General features: G+C 50.1%; 1 protein-coding gene across 1 annotated transcript in view; it reads right to left on the minus strand.

The window, feature by feature from the left end:
* kcnh6a (potassium voltage-gated channel, subfamily H (eag-related), member 6a) overlaps positions 1–23,449 on the minus strand; it is a 357,081-nt gene extending 333,632 nt beyond the window's left edge. The window contains exon 1 of the mRNA XM_038779154.1: positions 22,928–23,449. Within this exon, the coding sequence (XP_038635082.1) occupies positions 22,928–23,003 (76 nt within the window). The 5' untranslated portion in view covers positions 23,004–23,449. The remainder of the gene's footprint in view (positions 1–22,927) is intronic.
* Between the last annotated feature and the right edge of the window lie 797 nt (positions 23,450–24,246).

Below are 24,246 nucleotides of genomic sequence, written 5' to 3' on the forward strand. Positions count from 1 at the left end.
GGGGCCTCCTAGAAGGAGCACAGTTGGATGTGTGTTTAGCGAGAAGGGCAATGGGTAAAGGTTAACTGTCTGTATCTGAGGAGAAAGATTGGAAAAAATGCACAGTCGCATCCCAGCTCTGTCCATGTTTAGACTGTGGAATTCCGAAGGATTCAAACTGGTTCAAGGTTTAAACACAGCTCCTGATGTTTAGACAAAAGCTCGGTGGAACGCAATAGAATGGAATGCAATCAGAGTGAATTTATCCTCTCTGAGAGACACTCTTTGGGTGAAGATAGGATTGGATTTGACTGTAAGGCACCCAATGGATAAATAGCAGTCGCATGGGTGTTCAGTGTCCAGGATGACCATGAACAGTGATTGTTTAGGGAGTGTACAGGTAGACTTTCTGTGTCTAGAGAAATGTATGTCTGCATCACCTTCAATAGCAGGGGAACAGAACGTGCACAGGAATGCACTCATTGCTGCATTGTTTTGTGCTTGTTTGATATCGCAATGAAAGCACTCTCATCTCCGAGTCAAGTGATTGCAGGTTCAAACTTGTGGCAATTTAACACTTTAAATAAAACCTGTTCCATGTTAATGAGTGTCATCTCTGCGTAGCTCCGAGATATACCACACATACCTCACTCCGGGGAAACGTTCCCTCTGAGGTGACCGGGCACACAGTAATCATGAATCGTGCAGTGGACAGACAGAACTTACACAACCGGCAGTCCCTTTAAGATATCTTGGTTTATGATTGTGCGTCAATCTTAAAGGGACTACGCAGTCCATCAAAAGAGCCCTACTCATCGAAGGAAAGTTAAGAGGGAACACTGCTTTAGAGTACATCTAGGCTGCCACAAAACGTCAGAAATGCAGTACTCTAGGATGCGATATCCTTCAAATAAGATATTCAACAAAGGCCGCTGTGGGAAGAATAATAGGCGAGTAATCCCTTAACTAATATTTACCCTTCAACCAACATTAATGAAACACATGATGCGGGATTCTCCCAAATTGACGCGGTGGCCTGACGCCGGCGTAAAAACTGCGTGAACCACTCCGGCGTCGGGCCGAATGGAAGTTACAGAATTTCCCGCACTTCCAGGGGTTAGGCCGGCACCGGAGAGGTTGGCACCACGCCAGCAGGCGCTGAAGAGACCGTGCGACTTAGCGCATGCGCAGACCCACCACCATGGTTCAGCGCATGCGCAGATCGGCTGGCATATTCCGGCCTTCCCTAAAGGGCATTATTGAACCAGTTGGGTTTTTACATCAATCGGCAATGGTTTCACCAATACTGAGACCAGTTTTTCAATTCCAGATTTATTAATTCCACCAGCTGCTGTGGTGGGATTTGAACCCGTAGCCCTTGAGCATGAGCCTGGGCCTCTGGATTGCTACAGCAGTGACATTACCACCACCCCCCTCACACTATACAGTTATCATCAGGCTCCTTTTTCTGTTTAATTACATTCTCTAATCATCAAGGGACCTCTTGATTTCGATGTGTTTCTGTTCTTTCTCATGGGAATACACTGGAACTCAGCTATCTCTTTCTTCAAAGCCCCGTGTACCTCATTGAAAGTAACCCTCCATTTTTAGGTTTGATTATTCCTTGCCCAGTTCCATAACCATTTGAAACCTAATATTCTCATTACTGTTCCCCAAGTGCTTCTCCACTGAAACATTTTTCACTGCACTAGCGGGCCATTATAATTCAATAAATAGCATTCATACAGAAGATGGATCATTTCATCAACAGCGTGAAAGATTGGTTCTGTATTTGGAGCTGGTGCAGTAAACTGATTTATTACGTTCAATGAAATGCATCCATAATTCATTTCTGGTACTTCTAGTGCTGAGAATTCTGATAAATTTAGACCAGATCCCCCTAATTTGAACCTCAGACTTGGATGTGATTTTACTGACAAGGACCCTGGGCTGGAATTTACGGCCACCCTACCAGCTGTGGGGCCGGGGTGGTGGTGATGGGGTGGGTAACGGGGAGTGGTGGGTTTCCCATTGCCTTTCCCCAACCCGGTGGCCCATAAGACTTGCTGGTCAGTGCAAAGTGTGCAAGATCCGTGTATTAGCTTTTTCAGGTGAGAGGACAGAAAGGAAGGGTGAATTGTGAATCACCACATGTTGCTCAATGATTTATGTTGCTTCACCGTCAGCCTCTCGTGAAAATGACAACCTCCCCGTGAAATTTATGAAATCGCTATATTTGCACATTAACTGCATATTACGTTCCCTACATGATGTCCCCCGCCCACTAAGTCTGGGCCAATGACTGTGCTCATGCTGGCTTTAAAAGGCACTTTTGTCTCGCGCACCATGGTGTTTGTAATCCACAGTTTTAGCACAACGGTGAATGTTCAAATGGATGGAGCAGATAGGATCTGGGAAGAATGGTCTCTATATCGGAGAGACCAAATGTAGACTGGATGAACGCTTTGTTGAGCACCTTCGGTCTGTGCGCATTCAGTACCCTGGCCTTCCTGTTGTTTGCCATTTTAACACAAGACCCTGCTCCCATGCCCACATGTCTGTCCTTGGCCTGCTGCAATGTTGCAGTGAAACTCAATGCAAACTGGAGGAACAGAATCTCGTCTTTCGGTTAGGCACGCTGAAGCCTTCCGGTCTCAACATCGAATGGGGACTGCCAGTAGCACTTTCCCCTTGGTTTCTGTGGCTATGACTCATCTTTCATTCCCTCACCCTACAATATAAATATCTCCCACTTTCTATGCCTTTTAGTTTTGACAAAGGGTCATCTGGACTCAAAACCTTACCTCTTTTCTCGCCTTGCAAATGCTGTCAGACCTGCTGAGATTTTCCAGCATTTTCTCTTTTGGTTTAGGATCTGGAAGGACAAGCTTTCCATTCTGCATGCCTAGCTCACCGCTGTCTAGTTACCGCCCAGCATTTATCAATCTAAAGGAGGCAGTGAATTCAGACTAGCAGGTTGGGTTGAACATAGGAATTGCTCAATGAGAAAGGACCAAGATTACCTTTTACCATTTTGCTAGTCATATGACACAACAAGTGAAGAGGGCATTCAGTAGAGCACACACATATGCTATGCCGTGTTAACTCAACGTTATTACAGTTACACAACTTTTTATGAGGCTTTTCCCTGCCTGAAGCCTGAGGAGGCTTCAGACCAATTTGCATCCAACAACCTGCTCTGAAAACCCTGTTCATATTTTGACAGTTGTGACAAAAGTCCAGATGAGACAATCTGCAATATTCTAAAAGAGTCAATCTCCCCCAAAGTTAATGTATCTGTGAAAAGAAAATTCCAGGGTCAGGATCTGCATTTTTGCTAATAATGATTCACTTCTTCCTTGAGCCACAACCTATCTGTGTACCAGGGTTTGTCGAAATCTGTCTACTCGTTTTGAGATTTTTTTTGTCTGTAAAAGCATTATAACAAACAGGTGAAAACATTACCTCTGGCCATGTTCAGTGGAGTTATTCATTAATGATCGTAATCGATCTCCATCAATTAGTCGGTAAAATCACCACAGTTTCAGGACAATTTCAAGAACGGAGAATCCTGCTGCCGGGCGGGGCACGCCATGCCAGAAAACGCAGCTGGTGGACTGGAGAATCCCGCCCAATTTTATTTCTATTTATTCATGGGATATGGTCCTTCGCTGGCTAGGCCAGTATTTTTTGTCCATCCCTAATTGCTCTTGATGATCTGCCTTCTTGAGTTGCTGTGGTCCCTGTGGAATAGATGCATCTATAGTGCTGTTAGGGAGGGCGTTCCAGGATTTTGACCCAGTGGCAGTGAAGGAACAGCGATATATTTCCAAGTCAGGGTAGTGAGTGGCTTGGAGGGGAACCTCAGATGGTGGGGTTCCCAGGTATCTTCTGCCGTGTCCTTCGAGATGGTAGTGGTTATGGGCTTGGAAGGTACTAAGGTCCCTGAGTGAGTTCCTGCAGTGCATCTTGTAGATGACACACGTGACTACTAGTGTTCTTTGGTCGTGGAAGAAGTGACTGTTTATGGAAGGGGTGACAATCAAGCTGGCTGCTTTGCCCTGGATGGTGTCACTAATCTAGGCTAGTCGAGAATATTCCATCACTTTCCTGACTTGTGCCTTGTGGACAGACTTTGGGGAGTCAGGAGGTGAATTACTCAGCACAGGATTCCTACTCTCTGACCTGCTCTTGTAGCCACAGTATTTATATGGCTGGGCCAGTTCAGTTTCTGATCAATGGTTACCCCGAGGATGCTGACTGATGACGTTTAAGAGGACAGCTCACTACCTACCACCAAATGTTGTCCCCTTGTTCAAGAAGGGGAGTAGAGACAACCCGAGTAATTATAGACCTGTGAGCCTTACTTCGGTTGTGGGTAAAATAGAACATAGAACAGTACAGCACAGAACAGGCCCTTCGGCCCTCGATGTTGTGCCGAGCAATGATCACCCTACTCAAACCCACATATCCACCCTATACCCGTAACCCAACAACTCCCCCCTTAACCTTACTATTAGGACACTACGGGCAATTTAGCATGGCCAATCCACCTAACCCGCACATCTTTGGACTGTGGGAGGAAACCGGAGCACCCGGAGGAAACCCACGCACACACGGGGAGGACGTGCAGATTCCGCACAGACAGTGACCCAGCCGGGAATCGAACCTGGGACTCTGGAGCTGTGAAGCATTTATGCTAACCACCATGCTACCGTGCTGCCCTAAAATGTTGGAAAAGGTTATAAGAGATAGGGTTTATAATCACCTTGAAAAGAACAAGTTGATTAGCGATAGTCAACACGGTTTTGTGAAGGGTAGGTCATGCCTCACAAACCTTATTGAGTTTTTTGAGAAGGTGACCAAACAGGTGGATCAGGGTAAAGCGGTTGATGTGGTGTATATGGATTTCAGTAAGGCGTTTGATAAGGTTCCCCACGGTAGGCTATTGCAGAAAATAAGGAAGTATGGGATTGAAGGTGATTTAGCGGTTTGGATCAGTAATTGGCTAGCTGAAAGAAGACAGAGGGTGGTGGTTGATGGCAAATGTGCATCCTGGAGTTCAGTTACTAGTGGTGTACCGCAAGGATCTGTTTTGGGGCCACTGCTGTTTATCATTTTTATAAATGGCCTGGAAGAGGGTGTAGAAGGATGGATTAGTAAATTTGCAGATGACACGAAGGTCGGTGGAGTTGTGGATAGTGCCGAAGGATGTTATAGGATACAGAGGTTCATAGATAAGCTGCAGAGCTGGGCTGAGAGGTGGCAGATGGAGTTTAATGCGGAAAAGTGTGAGGTGGTTCACTTTGGAAGGAGTAACAGGAATGCAGAGTACTGGGCTAATGGCAAGATTCTTGGTAGTGTAGATGAACAGAGAGATCTCGGCATCCAGGTACATAAATCCCTGAAAGTTGCCACCCAGGTTAATAGGGCTGTTAAGAAGGCATATGGTGTGCTAGCCTTTATCAGTAGGGGGATTGAGTTTCGGAGCCACAAGGTCATGCTGCAGCTGTACATAACTCTGGTGCGGCCGCTCCTGGAATACTGCGTGCAGTTCTGGTCACCACATTATAGGAAGGATGTGGAAACTTTGGAAAGGGTTCAGAGGAGATTTACTAGGATGTTGCCTGGTATGGAGGGAAGGTCTTACGAGGAAAGGCTCAGGGACTTGAGGTTGTTTTCGTTAGAGAGGAGAAGGCTGAGAGGTGACTTAATAGAGACATATAAGATAGTCAGAGCGTTAGATAGGGTGGACAGTGAGAGTCTCTTTCCTCGGATGGTGATGACCAACACGAGGGGACATAGCTTTAAATTGAGGGGTGGTAGATATAGGACAGATGTCAGAGGAAGTTTCTTTACTCAGAGAGTAGTAGGGGTGTGGAACGCCCTGCCTGCAACAGTAGTAGACTCGCCAACATTAAGGGCATTTAAGTGGTCACTGGATAGACATATGGATGAAAATGGAATAGTGTAGGTCAGATAGGCTTCAGATGGTTTCACAGGTCGGCGCAATATCGAGGGCCGAAGGGCCCGTACTGCGCTGTAATGTTCTATGTTCTATGTTAACTCAAGAGCATCCTGTGGAAGAAGGAAAAAAATTGATCAGGTCATTTGAATTCAAATATTTTGTGTGATTGAAATTCTGGGGGAGGGGGTCTCTATGAATTTGGTTGAAAGCGTGTCCAGGGTAAAGGGTGGTTGATGTCTGCCCAGAGACATGCGACCATTGATTTTTCATTGGATAGAGTAGAGACCCTGGATTTTAATTGTGGACAATCACTGTTTAGCTCCACGGTCATTCTCAAGCCATCAGAGATACAAGACCAGGCAGAAACCCGCCAGTCATGTTTCACCAGGTCAGATGCAAGTGGCCATGCTATGTGGATGAACTGTGCACCATGCATCAGTGCATCTTTGGGATGTCTTCAAAATTCTGAAGCACAGAATAATTCCCGTGAATATCCTGTTTGTTTTCGATACACTCATTTACTGTTTCATGTCGTATAAACTGTCTATGTATTTATAGACAGAAACAAAATCTACATGTGTAGGTGTCAGACGTGGCTCAGGAATAGCACTCTTGCTTCTGAGTCAGAAGATGAGGTCCCGGTTCAGAGGCTTAAGTATATAATCTAGGCTGACATTTGAGTGCAGTTGCAAGGGAGTGCTGCCCTGCCAGAGGTGACATCTTTCAGGTGGGACAATACACTGAGACTCTCGGGGGGGGGGGGGGGGGGGGGGGGGGGGGGGGGGGGGGGGTACAAGATCACAAGCTGCTGATTTTAAGAAAATCAGGGAATATTCCCCACCATCCTGACCAATGTTAGTTTCTCAACTAACACCACTCTAACAGATTGGTGATTATTCCATTGTTGTATGTGGGAGCTTACTGTGCACAACTTGGATGCTGTGTTACACCAATGACTAGACTTCAAAAATGCTTCACTGGCTGTGGAACACTTTGGGACATGCTGAGGTCATGCTATATAAATGTGTTTGCTTTAATTCAATTTGCCTATTGAGAATAAGAAGACCCCGCAGTGACAAGTGATGTACTGGACTCAGTGGAATGCATTTGAAAGAAGGCAGATTCTCTGCTTGACCCCTAGGTCTTGCTGCATTTACCTAGACTTTGGACAGGATAATGTAACGCTCCAGTTCATAGTGGCCATGTGGGCCATTTAGGGGAGAGCTGATGAAGCTGAATCCTGAAGATCATAGAATCGTAGAATCCCTACAGTGCAGAAGGAGATCATTCAACCCATCAAGTTTACACCAACCCTCCGAAAGAGCACCCCACTGTGCCCACTCCCCTGCCCAATCCCAACAACCCCTTGACCTAACCTATACATCTTTGGACATTATGGGGCAATATTTCATGGCCAATTCACCTAACCTGCACATCTTTGGACTGTGGGAGGAAACCGGAGCACCCGGAGGAAACCCGTGCAGACATGGGGAGAACGTGCAGACTCCGCACAGTCAGTGAACCAAGGTCGGAATTGAACCCGGGTCGCAGCTGTGAGGCAGCAGAGCTAACCACTGTGCACTGTGCCGACCTTGATGATCGAACATAAAAACTCCAATGTGTGCGTATAAATGTTATTGTCACCACAGTCCCAGAGAATTACTCCCCCTTTGAGAACTGACGGGCGGTGATTCAACCTGAGGGTCTCCACACCTCAGTTGAGGGGCAAGCTTCAGAAGGCACGAGGCCTACATGAATAACCTCAGCCGGTATGGTAATTGAACCCACTCTGCAGGCATCGCTCCACAAACCAGGGGCGGGATTCTCTAACCCCCCGCCGGGTCGGAGAATCGCCAGGGGGGGGGGTGGGTGTGAATCCCATCCCCGCTGGCTGCCGAGTTCTCCGTCGGCAGGGATTTGGCGGGGCCGAGTGGCCGCCCGTTTTTTGCCTGTCCCGCCGGCATGAATTAGAGTAGGTCCTTACCGGCGGGACATGGCGGCACTGGCGGCCTCCGGGGTCCTCAGGGGGATCTGGCCCCGGAAGGTGTCCCCATGGTGGCCTGGCCCACGATCAGGGCCCACCGATTCGCGGGCAGGCCTGTGCTGTGGGGGCACTGTATTCCTCCACATCGGCCATGGCGGGGGACCACGCATGCGCTGGGATGACGTCAGCATGCGCCAACTCGTGCCGGCCGGTGGAGGCCCTTCGGCGTCGGTTGGCGTGGCGCAAACCACTCCCGGGTCGGCCTAGCTCCTGAAGGTGCGGAGGATTCCGCCTCTTTGGGGCGGCCCGATGCCGGAATGGTTCACACCACTCCTTCCCGCCGGAGTTGCCTGCCCGCCCGATTACGGCAGAATCCCTCCCCAGCTATCTAGCTAACTGAGCTAGTTGTTTTAACGTTTGCATATATATGAGTGATTCAGTCATAAACAGCTTTGTAGATAGAACTTGAGAAACTCAACACCTCCCATCCCTTTATGCCATATTCCAAACTGGGAAAGCCGGAATGGCGACTTCGCAACTCACTGGAACTTTGACGCCTGCTCGGTTTATTGCGGTGCATATATTGCAGGCCTTGCTCTTCAGCCAGTCTAGGCAAATTCAGGATTCTGCAATCCGAATCCTATCACAGAACTTTCCACAGAAACATCCTGCACGTATCGTCTAGATTTGAACGTCACTGTGAGTTTGCCAGCAGTACAAATATAAAATATGCCCCAAAGCGCAGAACACCCCAGCCCCCACAGCTAACTTGATTGAATTCATGCTATACAAAGATAACACTGATAGGAGCATTAAACACCAGCATTAGCCAGCATTTCAAATATTTGAGGCATTCAAATAATGGATTTTACAGAATTGTTGAATCAGGAAAGATTTGAGGGAGGCAGTCACTCGACGCTGGAGGAAAAGCAAATTATTAGGGATGGTGGAATCTGAAACAACAGAAAATGCTGGACAATCTCAGCAGGTCTGACAGTATGTGTGGAGAGGGAAGGGAGCTGACGTTTCCAGTCCGGGTGACTCTTTGTCAGAGCTTTGAGGACGGGAGGTCGCACAACGTGTGCGCCAGGGCCGACAGGCATGGGACGCGATAATCGCCTCCAGGTTCACCGATTAGAGGGACTGGCCAGCAGCACGAACATTCTATCCCACTCCCACATGAGCCCCTCCCCCCCGCCCGCCCCCCCCGGCTGGACTCCCCCTCCCATGAACACCCTCCCTGCGCACCCCCCCACCCATTCCCTTGCAACCTCCTTCGTGATTCCTACTTACCTCACTACGGGGTGCGGGCACTGGGTTGGCAGTAACAGCGGGTCTGGTATATTGGGATGAAGGATGATGGCAACTCGCTCTGCGATGAGCTCTGGTGCTCTGCATTACTTGGCAACGTCTGACTCCTGCCCACGGTAGCACTTTTCTCCAACCACCTGGGTGACCGCTGCACGCATGCTGACCATTCCATCACTCGGTCCCATCAAACCCCTGGGGTGGTGCAAGTTGTGGTGGGGGGGGGGGGGGGGGGGGGGGGGGTCGGGCGGTGGTGGAGAAGGATGGGGATAAGACACCGGAGCAGTGAGCGCTGGCTGAACTGCGTTCCCTGGGCCAGGTCCACCCCCAAAATCCACCCACCCTCCCCTCCCCCCCAACTTATCCCACCCCACCCCCTGCACCCCCTCTGTAACCAGTTCAGACCAGCCCAGCCCTCACACCATTCTGACAGAGCACCGAGGCAGGTTGTAACAGTGCACTTCAGTTTATTGTGAACATATAAGTACAGGATTTTGCTCGAGCCTGGATCATTATCTTTTGTGCTGCACCCCTGCCATCCTAACTGGTGGTCTACCTTTCTGGCCTTGCGGTTCCTAATGATAAGCCTAGGTGGATCCCCAGGCGTACATCAGGAATGGAGGTGGCCTGATGCAATTCACGCCCTTTAGCATTGGTCCCCTTTGGCGGCTGTCTTCTGGGGCGACTGGGCCTGGATGGGCCTGACCGCTGCTACGGTGTCTCAGGTGGCATGGTGGCGCCCTGTTCTGCCTGCTCCCATGTGATGCGCCAAGGACAGGATGGTGGGAGTCCGAGGCGCTGCAGTGTTCCGGCCCTGGCCTCATTGCCTCCTCCTTCCTTGGGGTGCCCGATGCCACCCCCGGGCTACTCCATGCAAGTGGAGCAATCCGCCAAGGCTCCCCCACCACCTGAGCTGGGACTGGGCAACCTCCCTCTGTGTCTATGCCACGTCGGCCAGTGCCTGGGTGATGCTGCCGACGCTCTCAGCCATGATCCACTGTGACTGGGCCATGCTCTAGAGGGTCGCTGCAATGTCCAGGTGGCTCTGGTACATGGCTGCCTATGATGGGGCAGCCCTGTCCTGGGTGTCGGCCACCGCCTGCACTGATTGCCCAAGGTCTTGGACATATTGACCCATGGCTGAAACCTTCGACCCCAAGGCCGCCACCACGGACACCACCCATGTGCTGTTGGCCTAAGGGGTATGTATGGTCGGCACCACCTCCTGCTCCTGCATGCGGTTGGATACCTCCAACTGTACCTTCAGGTGCTGGATGCTCGCCGACAACCCCTTATGCAGTCCCAGATGTGGTTGTATCTCCATAATCGATGGAACCGTTCGTGCCAAAAGCCCAAAACCCGTCTGGAAGGCAGCTAGCCCTTTGGGTCGGACTACCCTCCGACCGTCTGCCCTTTCGGGGGTTCCTACCTCCACCGGATGTGCGCAGCATGTGTGTGGTGCGCACCAGATAGTGTCCCAGGAGCCTCTTCATTAAAGTGCCCAACTGAGGTGAGTATCTCTGGGATGGTGGAGGGTGTTGGAAACAGCTGTGACAGAAAGTCGATGTCTTCCCGGACTCGAGCTTCAGGGTGTCAGGGATGCAGGTCGAGGTCTCCCATTCGTGGTTGTGTTCTTGTCATTGCTGCTCTCCTCTTGCGGTTATGGTCGAGGGCGGGGGGCACATCAGATGGGCCCACAGCATCACCTCCTTCAAGACACAAGACAAGGCACATGATTGCATGCGGGCCGGTGGGGGGAGGGGGGGGGAGAGGAGGGGAGAGGGGGTGTGGGGGGTGGTGGTAATGGAGCGGGGGTGTGATTGTGGTGTTAGAGTGGTGTGCGGGTGGGTGGAGGGTTTGTGGTGGGGGTGACTCACGTACCATGGGAAACTGCAACTCAGCAGGGTGTCACTTCCTTGCTCAATACCGACCTTCGCTTCTGCGCCTGCTCTTTCTTCGGGCCCACCAACCACATTCAGTGCCAACTGTTCTGCTGCGGTGAGGGACCGCAGGACCGGTGGTTCCCCCTCCATTTTTATACCTCTCTCGCCGACTGTGAGCGCCCTTTTCCTGGTTGGGGGGCGAGTGAGGGTGAGGGATTCACAGTGTTAGACAGTTAGATACAAGCAGCCCAGGGAGTGGGTAGCTGGTGGCTTTGGTGGCCAGGGAACCTGGCCATGGTGATGGTATGGGTGCTGGCATGTGGTGCAGGGTACGGTCCGGCTGCCCTCCGGGTGGGGGAGTGGGGCTAGGGGTGTGTGGTATAGGGGTTGGTGCTAGGGCCACAGTGCTGCCTACATATCCTGGCTGCACTGAGAAGGTCATGCAGTTTATTATGGCACTGCTGGCCGGCCTGGCAGTGTTTCCCCTGGCGCTGTCAACCCCTGCCACCTGCGCCCAGGCCCGGCGAACGGCGGCGACTACAGCTTGTCAGCCTCCTGAGTGTCAATCATGAAACCGGTGAATCCGACACCGTTTCTCATTGGAATCAATGGTGTTCGCGTGGCTCTGGTGCTAGCCCCTTAACGGTCGGTAATTGGTCCAGGTGTGGCGCCAATTTTGCTATCGTAGCAGTCCACTCATCCTGCTCTGATGCCAACACTTAGTCTCAGGTATGGAGAATCCGGCATGGAATATCTGTCAGGGTTTACTGGGTAGGAATCAGGGATGACCTCCTCTTCCTCAGTACCATGAATCGGGCCCAATTCTTTCACCTCCATCTCTATGTCAGCCAATGTCAACTCATTCAGCACAGACAGACCTCAAGGCACTTCCCAGTGACCAGCTCAACCCTGCTCGGTGATGTCATGGGGAAACGAGAGTAGGCAGGTGTGAAATGAGCAGGACAGCTTCAGCATCACTTTGCTGACTTTAACTCGGGAAATTAAAGATAGCACCTGCTTTAATACGAATTCTGCCACAAGCTGATTAGCTTACTTAATTAAAACGGTTCAACCATGTCAACCACAAGTAAATACTCATTCGACAGATCATAGAAACCCTGTTCCCCTGTCATGTCTCACTTAACAGAGTTCTCGGGCGGGATTCACCGCAAACCGGCGGGGCGTGAACCACTCCGGCGCCAGACCGCACCGAAGGTGCGGAATTCTCCACACCTTCAGGGCTTCGGCCAGCACCGGAGTGTTTGGCACCCCACCAGCTGGCACGGAAGGGCTTGGCGCCATGCCAACCAGTGCCGAAGGGCTTCCGCTGGCTGGCGCAAGTTGGCGCATGCGCGGGAGCGCCAGCGTGTCCTGGCGTCATCCCGGCGCATGCTCAGGAGGTTCTTCTCCGCACCGGCCATGGTGGAGGTTAACAGCGGCCAGTGCGGAGGGATAGATTGTTCCCACGGCACAGGTCCGCCCGTGGATCGGTGGGCCCCGATCGCGGGCCAGGCCACCGTGGGGGCACTCCTCAGGGCCACAAACCCCCCCTCCCCCGAGGACTCTGCAGGCCGCCCGTGGAGCCAGGTCCCGCCAGTAAGGACCTGTTGTGATTTACACTGGCGGGACCCGCCGAAAGTCGGTCCATCGTGGGCCGGAAAATCGCCAGGGGGGCTGCTGCCAGCAGCCGCCAACCGGCGCGCCACGATCCCCGCCCCCTGCCAAAACCCCAGCGCCGGAGAATTCGGCAGCCGGCGGGGGCGGGATTGACGCTGTCCCCCGGCGGGGGGGATCGGAGAATCCTGCCCCTCGTGTCTGGAGCAGTTTTCCAAGTCCCACTCCTCAGGCCCGATCTCATAATCGAGGCAATACAGAGGAGGTGCTGCACTGCCAGAGGTGCCGTCTTTCAAATGAGGCATGCCCTTATGTCTGCCCTCTCAGGTGGGATGTAGCAAGTCCCAAAGCATTATTTGAAGAACAGGGGAGTTCTCCTGGGCAATCTTTATTTCTCAACAAAATCACAAAAATCAAAGTATCTGCTCACAATCACATTGTTATTTTGGGAGCTTGCTCTGTTCAAATTGGCTGATGTGTTTTCTACATTTGAAACAGCACATTGCCTGTAAAACACTTTGGGACATCCATGGGTCATGAAAGGTACTAAATAAATAGAAGCCTTTTTATTCTGACAGGTTAACTTGAAAGGTAGAATGAGCCCGGAAATCAGATGATTGTGAATGGTGGGGCAGATTTGCTACATTTTAGTATTTTCTTTCTCTTTGCTGTGAACAGTTTTGACCCCCTTTTCTAAGGAAATATATACTGGCATTGGAGGCAGTCCAGATAAGATTCCCCAGGTTGATCTTGGGTATGGAGGGATTTTTTTTGGAGGAAAGGTTGAGTAGATTGGGCCTGCACTCTGGAGTGAAGAATGAGCGGTGACCTTATTGAGACATAGCGGATTGTCAGGGGGCTTGACAGGGTAGATGCTGCGAAGATGCTTCCTCTTCTGGGAGAGTCCAGGACCAGAGTACAGAAATAAAAGCAAATTGCTGCAGATGCTGGAATCTGAAACGAAAGAGAAAATGCTGGAAAATCTCAGCAAGTCTGGCAGCATCTGTGGGGAGAGAAAAGAGCTAACGTTTCGAGTCCGATCACTCTTTGTCAAACCAGAGTACATAATCTCAGAGTAGGAGTTGCCCCTTTAAGACAGACATGAAAAGGAATTTTATCTCTCAGAGGATGGTGAATCTATGGAATTCTTTACCCCGGAGAGCTGCAGAGCTGGGTTGTTAGGTATGTTCAAGGCTGAGGAGACAGATTTTTAATCAGCAAGGGAATCAAGGCTTATGACAATAAGGCAGGAAAGTGGAGTTGAGGATCATCAATCAGTAATAATATCATTGAATAGCAGAGCAGAATCGATGGGCTGAATGGCCTACTTCTGCTCCTTCGTCTTACGATCTAATTTGTTGAACAATAATTAAGTAAACATTTACAAGCTTGGGGAAACACAGTACTGGCCCCATTGACAGCAATGAATGTGGATCTGGGTTGTGTTTCTAGTTTTCACTCATGCTCGCTGCTTACAGCGCTGCCTCCTGTCGGTATTATAGCCCTCATGAGAACCATGGGAATGACCCATTGATCTCCCCATGGGATTCGTGGAGTACAAGCTCCCTCATTGAGGGGTGGAGGTCTAACAACAGGCTTGTTAATTCCTGAGATAAAAGATGGTCAGGAAGGAGCCGACATCTTCGGATGGTCCTGTCTGCAACTTGGGCTGTCACTTTGTTATTGTACTTCATTGCGTGAGTAGGTAAGAAATAAATTTTGACTCTCCTTTTCAGGGCTCTTCATTGACTACAATATTGGCGATGAGGATAAAATGGAACGACAGATGATGCTGCTGGTCACTCAGACTACGACTGCTTCTCAACGCAAAGCAGAAAGGTTTGCACTGCTTCACAAATGCCACTCTTTGGTAGACTTGACATGTTTGAGCCGAATGTGGAAGACTGGGCTCAGTACGTGGAGCGTATGCATTATTTCTTCAGGACAAGCGCAATTACTGGGGAAGATCGGCAGAAGGTGATTCTTTTGGCCACCTGTGCGGCCCCAACTTTCAGAGTCATAAAGTGTCTCAGCTAACCTGTGGCCCCAGATTCCAAGATGTTGGAGGACTTATTGGCGCTTGTGACAAATCATTACAACCCAAGTCCTTGGTCTTATCCAATGATACCGATTTAGCACAGTTAGAGAACCCCATGGGAGTCTGTTACAGAGTTTTTAGCAAGGTTATGCAAACCGGCAGAACACTGCGACTACAGGCCTTCCCTAATGGGCAGCACGGTAGCATAAGTGGCTAGCACTGTGGCTTCACAGCGCCAGGGTTTCAGGTTCGATTCCCCACTGGGTCACTGTCTGTGCAGAGTCTGCACGTTCTCCCCGTGTCTGCGTGGGTTTCCTCCAGGTGCTCCGGTTTCCTCCCACAGTCCAGAGACGTGCAGTTTAGATGGATTAGCCATGATAACTTGCCCATAGTGACCAAAAAGGTTAGGAGGGGTTATTAGGGCTACGGGGATCAGGTGGAAGTGAGGGCTTAAGTGGGTCAGTGGCAACTTGATGGGCTGAATGGCCTCCTTCTGCACTGTATGTTCTATGTTCTAACTGAGATGCTACCAGACCGCCTTGCATGTGATGTAAACAACATGGCGACCCAGCAGAAACTGCTGGCCGAGACGTTGCTGGGCCTAAAAAAGTCAGTTGAAATCACCCTCCCATGGGAGAGTGCGGAGAATGGAGTGCAAGAGTTCCAGGGGATGTCAGGGAGAGAGGTGAATAGTGTAGTATGGCCCCCATTCAGACTAGCAGTACCCCCCAGGAGTGGAACCTCTGCGATATCGCCCTTGCCCGAATACCGCCGGACCGGGCCCGTTGGCCAAGGATCACTACAGCCTGGCGCAACGCCTCCCCAGAATGAATGGAGGAAGATCCAAGGAGGTATGGCATCTGTGGCCAGAGAAATCATAGAGACAGCCAACACCAGATCAACCAGCAGTGCGTCGCCCTGGTCGAGGGAGGCACCTGCCTAGAGCCAGACTCCGTCACATAGAGCAGCCAGCTCGCTGTGTCCGGGTTACCCTCATCAAAATCGCTGTCCAGGCGAATGGTCACTTGTCAGAAATGGAGCTGGACAGGGGGCCCACAGTCTCAGCGGTAGGACGCCAGATGTCCAAAGGCTAGATGTCATTCGAATGTCGTCCACCGCTTCAAAGGCCACCATCGAGAAACTGTGACACTCTTTCAGCACCCATGGCATCCCAAAGGTATCAGTCACAGACAATGGTACTTCACTCACTAGTGAAAAGTTTGAATGCTTCACAAAGACAAACAGGATAAAGTGCATTCGGAAGACCCCATAGCACCCTTCCTCAAATGGTCTGGCTGAGCGAACATTACAGACTTTTAAGAAGAGTATGAGGAAACAGGCCACAGGATCCATGGAGATGAGGCTGGCACATGTTTTATTCAGCTACCAGACCACATCACACGGCAGGACCAGAGTGGCACCAGCTGAACTGTTGCTGGCCCGGAGACTCAAAACTCGCCTTAGCCTAACTTTCCCTGATATCAGTGGGAAAGTGGAACGCAGTCAAGACCTTCAGAGGCAGTACTGAGACAGACGGATACAGATCAGACGTTTCCAACCAGGGGATGCAATATACGTCAATAATGTCGGTGACTGCCTGGTGGATTTGAGATGAAACAGACTGGACCGGTATCTTACCAAATAAGGACTCGAGAACAGATGATGCGGAAGCACCTAGAACAGCTCCGGAGCAGGGAGCCAGAGTTAAGTCAAACCCCACTGGGGGGACTGTCTGCCAGCCCCAGCAGCCCCAGCACAAGGGGGCCTGGGGACAGCACGGTAGCATAGCGGTTAGCACAGTTGCTTCACAGCTCCAGGTCCCAGGTTCGATTCCCGGCTTGGGTCACTGTCTGTGCGGAGTCTGCACGTTCTCCCCGTGTCTGCGTGGGTTTCCTCCGGGTGCTCCGGTTTCCTCCCACAGTCCAAAGATGTGCAGGTTAGGTGGATTGGCCATGCTAAATTTCTCTTAGTGTCCAAAAAAAAAATGTTAAGTGGGGGTTACTGGGTTACGGGAATGGGGTAGATGCGTGGGCTTCAGTGGGGTGCTCTTTGTAAGTGCCATCGCAGAATCGACGGGCCAAATGGCCTCCTTCTGCACTGTAAATTCTATGAACAACTGCCTGGGGGCCTCGATACTCAAGATGCATGAAGTGGAGAATTCGGAATTCGACATGGCGACGCAGATATCCGAGTTCTCGGACAGCGATCTCGCCAGTGAACAGTCGCCGACAGTGGCCCCCAGACAGTTGATGCGGAAATGGCATTGCCCGGCATGCTGCACCCCCTCAGAGATAGAACATAGAACAGTACAGCACAGAACAGGCCCTTCGGCCCTCGATGTTGTGCCGAACAATGATCACCCTACTTAAACCCACGTAACCCGTATACCCGTAACCCAACAATCCCCCCCATTAACCTTACACTATGGGCAATTTAGCATGGCCAATCCACCTAACCCGCACATCTTTGGACTGTGGGAGGAAACCGGAGCACCCGGAGGAAACCCACGCACACACGGGGAGGACGTGCAGACTCCACACAGACAGTGACCCAGCCGGGAATCGAACCTGGGACCCTGGAGCTGTGAAGCATTGATGCTAACCACCATGCTACCGATGATCCCGGCTGGGACTTGGAGTGTTACTTTGTTATTGCATTTCCTCGCGTGAGTAGGAAATATACTATTTCTGACTCTCCTGTCCTGAACTCCTCAGTTGAGCTGAAAGAACATTATCAGTACAGCACCCAAATCACATTGTTCACGTGTAAGCCTGTCAGCATAGCATTTACTCATGGAGCGACATCTCAATTAACACTCATTCGTCAACATTACTCGGATAAGAGTTCAGGAGAAGATTCTGTGTCTCAGTTTCCTCTCCCTATCGCAAGGTACCGCTGCCAATTCAAATGCCAATCCTGCTGTCCTACGCATGGCTAAATAGCCAAAAAACAGACTGAGGGATGAGCCAAGAATCTTCTGGGTTGTGTGACCTGGTGTTACACTGCTGGCTGATGGGTAGGCTGAGAGGGCAGACAATTTTAAGGGAGTTATCGTGACACGTCTGGTGAGGCCGAAGTTTGTGTTAAAAATTAGGCAGAACAATGCAAAAACAAAGCTTTCTTCAGAGGTGATTGATTTTTCAATTCTCTATCTTACGCAGAAAGGGAGCAGCTGAGACACAGCTGACTGCTCAGCAGACAGCGACTAGTGACTGACGCTGCACCGACAGAGACTCAGGGCCAGGTTTTCATGACTGCGGTGGGTGGAATGAGTTGGGAAATTTTCTGACCTAGCAGGCTCACCTAGGCGTAAAGAGCCTTGTTAGAGTCACTTTTCACTGGAGGAGGTGGCGGTGGGATCGGCTCCAACCTGCTAACCCGTAAGCAGATGGCGGACAGCCCCCTGGGTGGGTGAGTGCCGGAGTGGGCTGTTTAGAAGCCCCTACACCTCCCCTCGGCTCTCTGGCACAGTTAGTTTAGAAGCTGTTAGGCTTCATCCCTCACACATCCTCATCAATCCCCTATGGACACTCATAACCCCATGTCACCTCCATGTTTCCCTCAAATGTGGCTCACACTCAGCACCTATTGGACCTGTGGGACATGGGCAGAGGTCCTGCGTGGCATGTTCAAAGGTATTCAGAGATAGCTTGACTCTACTGGCGTATGGTACTGGTGGGGACAGGTCTGTCACTGTATAAAACTGGGATACAGTACTGGTGGAGGCAGATCTGTCGCTGTATAACACTGGGGTACAGCCCTGGTGAGGACAGGTCTGTCACTGTATAACACTGGGGTACAGTAATTTTTTTTTCATAGAATTTACAGTGCAGAAGGAGGCCATTCGGCCCATCGAGTCTGCACCGGCTCTTGGAAGGAGCACCCTACCCAAGATCAACACCTCCACCCTATCCCCATAACCCAGTAACTCCACCCAACACTAAGGGCAATTTTTGACACTAAGGGCAATTTATCATGGCCAATCCACCTAACCTGCACATCTTTGGACTGTGGGAGGAAACCGGAGCACCCGGAGGAAACCCACGCACACACGTGAAGGATGTGCAGACTCCGCACAGACAGTGACCTAAGCCGGAATCGAACCTGGGACCTTGGAGCTGTGCAGGTTTTACAAAGGCGTGCAGGTTAGGTGGATTGGCCATGATAAATTGCCCTTAGTGTCCAAAATTGCCCTTAGTGTTGGGTGGAGTTACTGGGTTATGGGGATAGGGTGGAGGTGTTGGGCAGCACGGTAGCATGGTGGTTAGCATAAATGCTTCACAGCTCCAGGGTCCCAGGTTCGATTCCCGGCTGGGTCACTGTCTGTGCGGAGTCTGCATGTCCTCCCTGTGCGTGCGTGGGTTTCCTCCGGGTGCTCCGATTTCCTCCCACAGTCCAATGATGTGCGGGTTAGGTGGATTGGCTATGCTAAATTGCCCTTAGTGTCCTAAAAAATAAGGTTAATTGGGGGGGGGGGGGGTTGTTGGGTTACTGGTATAGGGTGGATACGTTGACTTGAGTGGGGTGATCATTGCTCGGCACAACATCGAGGGCCGAAGGGCCTGTTCTGTGCTGTACTGTTCTATGTTCTATGTTAAATTGCCCTTAGTGTTGGGTGGGGTTACTGGGTTATGGAGATAGGGTGGAGTTGTTGACCTTGGGTAGGGTGCTCTTTCCAAGAGCCGGTGCAGACACGATGGGCTGAATGGCCTCCTTCTGCACTGTAAATTCTATGATTCTATGATACAGTAATAGAGGGGACAGGTCTGTCACTGTATAACACTTGGGTACAGTACTGTTGGGAACATGTATGTCACTCTATAATACTGGGGTACAGTACTGGCGGAGACAGGTCTGTTGCTGTATAAAACTGGGATACAGGACTTGTGGAGATAGGTCTGTCACTGTATAACACTGGGTACAGTTCTGGTGGGGATATGTATGTCAGTGTGTAACTCTGGGTTACAGTACTGGTGGGGGCAGGTTTGTCACGGTATAACACTGGAATACAGTACTGGTGGGGACAGGTTTCACTGTAAAACACTGGGGTGCAGTTCTGGTGGGGACAGGTTTCACTGCATAACACTGAGGTGCAGTACTGGCGGAGACAGGTCTGTCACTGTATAACACTGGGGTACAGTACTGTTGCGGGCATGTATGTCGCTCTATAACACTGGGTGCCGTACTGGTGCGGTCAGGTCTGTCACTGTATAAAACTGGGGTACAGCACTGGTGGAGACAGGTCTGTCACTGTATATCACTGGGGTACAGTGCTGGTGGGGACAGGTCCATCACTGTCTAACACTGGGGTCCAGTATTGGAGGATACAGGTCCGTCACTGTCTAACACTGGGGTACAGCACTGGTGGAGACAGGTCTGTCACTGTATATCACTGGGGTACAGTGCTGGTGGGGACAGGTCCATCACTGTCTAACACTGGGGTCCAGTATTGGAGGATACAGGTCCGTCACTGTCTAACACTGGGGTACAGTACTGGTGGGGACAGGTCAGTCACTGTCTAACACTGGGGTATAGTGCTGGTGCGGACCATAAGACCATAAAATATAGGAGCAGAATTAGGCCACTCGGCCCATCGAGTCTGCTCGACCATTCAATCGTGGCTGATATTTTTCTCATCGCCATTCTCCTGCCTTCTCCCCATAACGCCTGATCCCATTATTAATCAAGAACCTATCTATCTCAGTGATTTGGCCTACACAACCTTCTGCGGCAAAGGGTTCCACAGGTTCACCACCCTCTGGCTGAAGAAATTCCTCCTCCTCTCTGCTTTAAAGGATCGTCATTTAGGGCCAGGTCTGTCACAGTCCAACACTAGGGTACAGTACTGGTGGGGACACGTCTGTCACTGTCTAACACTGGGGTACAGTATTGGTGTGTAAATGTCTGTTGGAGCGTGCCATTTGAGGCGATCAAATATTTGTTCTAGAAAATATTATTAAGTGCAATTCTGCCCAGAGCCTCTTTTGACTAACACATTAAATAACAGCCAAGTTTCAAGTCAACATTAAATATTAAATTTAATTCCATTGATATTGTAAAAGGAGTGTTCATGTTTAAAATCTCGTAAATCCCCTCACTCCCTGTTCTTCTGGGGACACTGGGATGCTACGAACCTGGAAGGGCCCATAATCCATGCCCACTTTGTACTGGTTTAATCTGAGATATTAAAATTAGCATTAGCTCCTCTGTGCATGGGGTGGAGGGTTTAGGGGTCAGAGGAAAAATACCAAGTAGAATTCGCAGTGCTGACTCCCGTTCCGTGACCCTCACTACATGTGCAATCAAGGTGCGTGATCCAGGTATAATGCCCCCCACCCAGAGTCAAATTGTCACCGACTGTCTAGCCTCCCATGTGCTGACTGGCACTTTGGACAATACTGTAAAGGGAGCTCCTAGAACTACATCCCACAGTGTATCGGTTTGGGGCGAACTGGGTGAGATTTCAGACAGATGCTACTCTCCCTCCATCATCAGAAATGGATATGCCTGACTATTCTGCAGCTCCTGCCCCCTGTAGGAGGAGGTCCTGCAGTGCGCACTGGCCATGTCTCTCAGCTCAAGAGTCAGAAAGGAATAAAGGGAGGTCATTTCATTCAATGGAACCTGTCGTTAGTGTCCAAATACTTGGGTACATTGGAAGGTCACAACTAACAATACACTTTCAGAGTTTTATCAGAAAACTTTCCTAACGGAAAGCTCAAACTATCTCCACAGTGTAGACTTAGGCTATGGGCTAGAATAGCATGGTATCAGGTGTGGCACAGTGATAGCATTCTTGTTTCTGAACCTGAAAGTTGTGAGTTCAAATCCCACTTGAGAAACCTAAATCCACAATCCAGGGAGAATTTCTGCAGAATGCTACTTTGTTGGAGGTGCTGTCTTTTGCATGATGTTTATTGTGAGATCTTGTGCATAGAATCATAGAATTTAGAGTGCTGAAGGAAGCCATTCAGCCCATCCAAAAAGCACCGGCCCTTGGAAAGAGAACCCTACTCAAGACCACGCCTCCATCTATCCCTGTAACCCCACTTAACCTTTTCGGGCACCAAGGGCAATTTAGCATGGCCAATCCACCTAACCCGCACATTTCTGGACTGTGGGAGGAAGCCGGAGCACCCGGAGGAAACCCACGCAGACACGGGGAGAACATGCAGACTCCGCACAGACAGTGGCCCAAGCCGGGAATCGACCCTGGGACCCTGGAGCTGTGAAGCAACTATGCTAACCACTGCTACCATGCTGCCCCTGTGCATGCACAAGGTCCCATGACAGTATTATGCCCTGGGGCACTGGCCAATATTTATCCCTAGTCACAAAACTAATTATCAGTCATAATCACATTGCTACATTCTCACAGTGACTACACTTCAAAACGACTTCATTAGCAGCAAAGTGCTGTTGAGATGAACTGAAGTCACAAAGCAACTGTTTAAATTTTTTTTTCTTTGATAATCTAAACAGCATTAGCGATGGACTCCTGCCTGAAACTGGGGGAGGGTCACAGAAGAGTACCTCGCCCTTGCTGTTAAAATGCTGAATAGGAACACACTGCAAAACGTACTGTTCATTCCTATAATTAAATGCATTCTGCTGTGAAATTCCCTGATCAGTTCCTGATTGTCAGCACTGTCCCTGATTTGGGGGCGGGGGAAGATTCCCCCCATGAAAACAGCTGAACAATAGGCTGGGCGATTATGTGTGTACGAGTGTGTGAGAGTTTATGTGTTCCTATATATGTATGTGTGTGAGTATATGTATGATGTGTGTGTCTGTGTATATGCAGTGAGTACATCTGTATGTGTATCTGAATGTGTGAGTGAGTATATACATATATATGTGTGGTGTGTGTGAATGTGTGATGCCTGCACCATTCTCACAGCCAGAAGGAACCGCACTGGCGTCAGTTTCACTGTCAGTTTCCATTAACTGAATCTCGTCTCCACATGGAGCTTGTGGGCAATAGCCAGGGATCCACAGGGTACCCTGCGGACCCACAGGTCCCCCTCGTCCATCTGGGATATTGCACACTTGTTCCTTGTTATTGTTCTCCTCCCCCCCCCCCCCCCCCCCCCCCCCCATCGCCTCCCGGCGAAAGCTAACTATTTTAGAGACAGAGAGACATCGCCACTTACTCTGCACCTCGAACTTGCGGATGATGGTGTCCAGGTAGGTGTTCTGAGGCGCGACGTGGCCCCTGCGAACCGGCATCTTGTCGCCAAGTCTTCGATGAGCTGCTAGTTCCTCCTCACACCAGGCACCTTGTCTCCTGCTCCATGTCCCATCCTGTTCTGTGCTGAGCGCCGAGGAAGCCCGCCCTCCAGCAGCCAGCTCACTGTTACCAAGACACCGGGCTCCAGGGAAATCCAAGCTCGATCATCCCTCCAACTATATCACCTCCCAAAAATCTACAACACGATGAAACTCCTCACTCGGGAGAGGGGAGGGGGCAAAGGCAATAGGCGAAGGAATCTCTTTGCTTTTTAAAGACACAAAGACACTCTCCAGGCAAAAAAAAGATTAGAATAAATACATTAATTAAACGTTTTTCAGCGCTCACAGAGCAGCGTGAAGCAACAGCCAGAATAAGCGATATGTGAGGTACAGCCCATATTTAGGGTTGTACAACAATTAATCATCAGTGCAGTTCAGCTTCTGTTTATTCCAATTTCTCCTCAAGGATGCAATTCATCAGCTCTAGGGGAGGTTCTGCAAGTGGATTACTTGTAAAACTCACTCTAAATTCTGAACAGATGATCTCCATAGAAGGTTGGAGGGAGGGAGGGAGGGGGGAGGGGGAGTCAAACCAAGGTCACTTCAGAGTCAGTTTAAAGTGGAACAGCCCTGTCTGGTTTTTGTGTGTTTGCAAATGTATGAGCTATTTTTAAATGGGTATCACATTTTTATCTTGGAATTCCACAGGGTGCGAGTCCTGAACAAAACGTACATCTGTCAACACTCTTCATGAAGACAGCTCTCCTTTAATTCTTCCAACGGGCTCTGTTCAAAATACCACAGCTTTAGAGGGGAAGGGAGGAATGTGCCTAAACTTCCATATGTTTAAAAATAAGCAATTCCAGTGAAATTTGAGCTCATGAGTGAGGATATTAGTGCTCTGAAATTAAACACTTTCCAACTCTACCATCCAGTGTCAGCTATAAACCTGGTCAGGTACACCATGGGGTTAGATACAGAGTAAAGCTCCCTGTACACTGTCCCCATCAAACATTCCCAGGAAAGATACAGCACGGGGTTAGATACAGAGTAAAGCTCCCCTACAGTGTCCGTATCAAACACTTCTAGGACAGGTACAACACAGGGTTAGATACAGAGTAAAGCCCCTTCTACACTGTCTCCATCAAACACTCCCTGGACAGGTACAGTATGGGGTTTTATACAAAATGAATTTCCCCCTACTTGTCCCTATCAAATACTCCCAGGATAAAGTAAGAAG

Source organism: Scyliorhinus canicula, chromosome 19 (assembly GCF_902713615.1).
Source record: "Scyliorhinus canicula chromosome 19, sScyCan1.1, whole genome shotgun sequence".
Classification (NCBI taxonomy): Eukaryota; Metazoa; Chordata; class Chondrichthyes; order Carcharhiniformes; family Scyliorhinidae; genus Scyliorhinus; species Scyliorhinus canicula.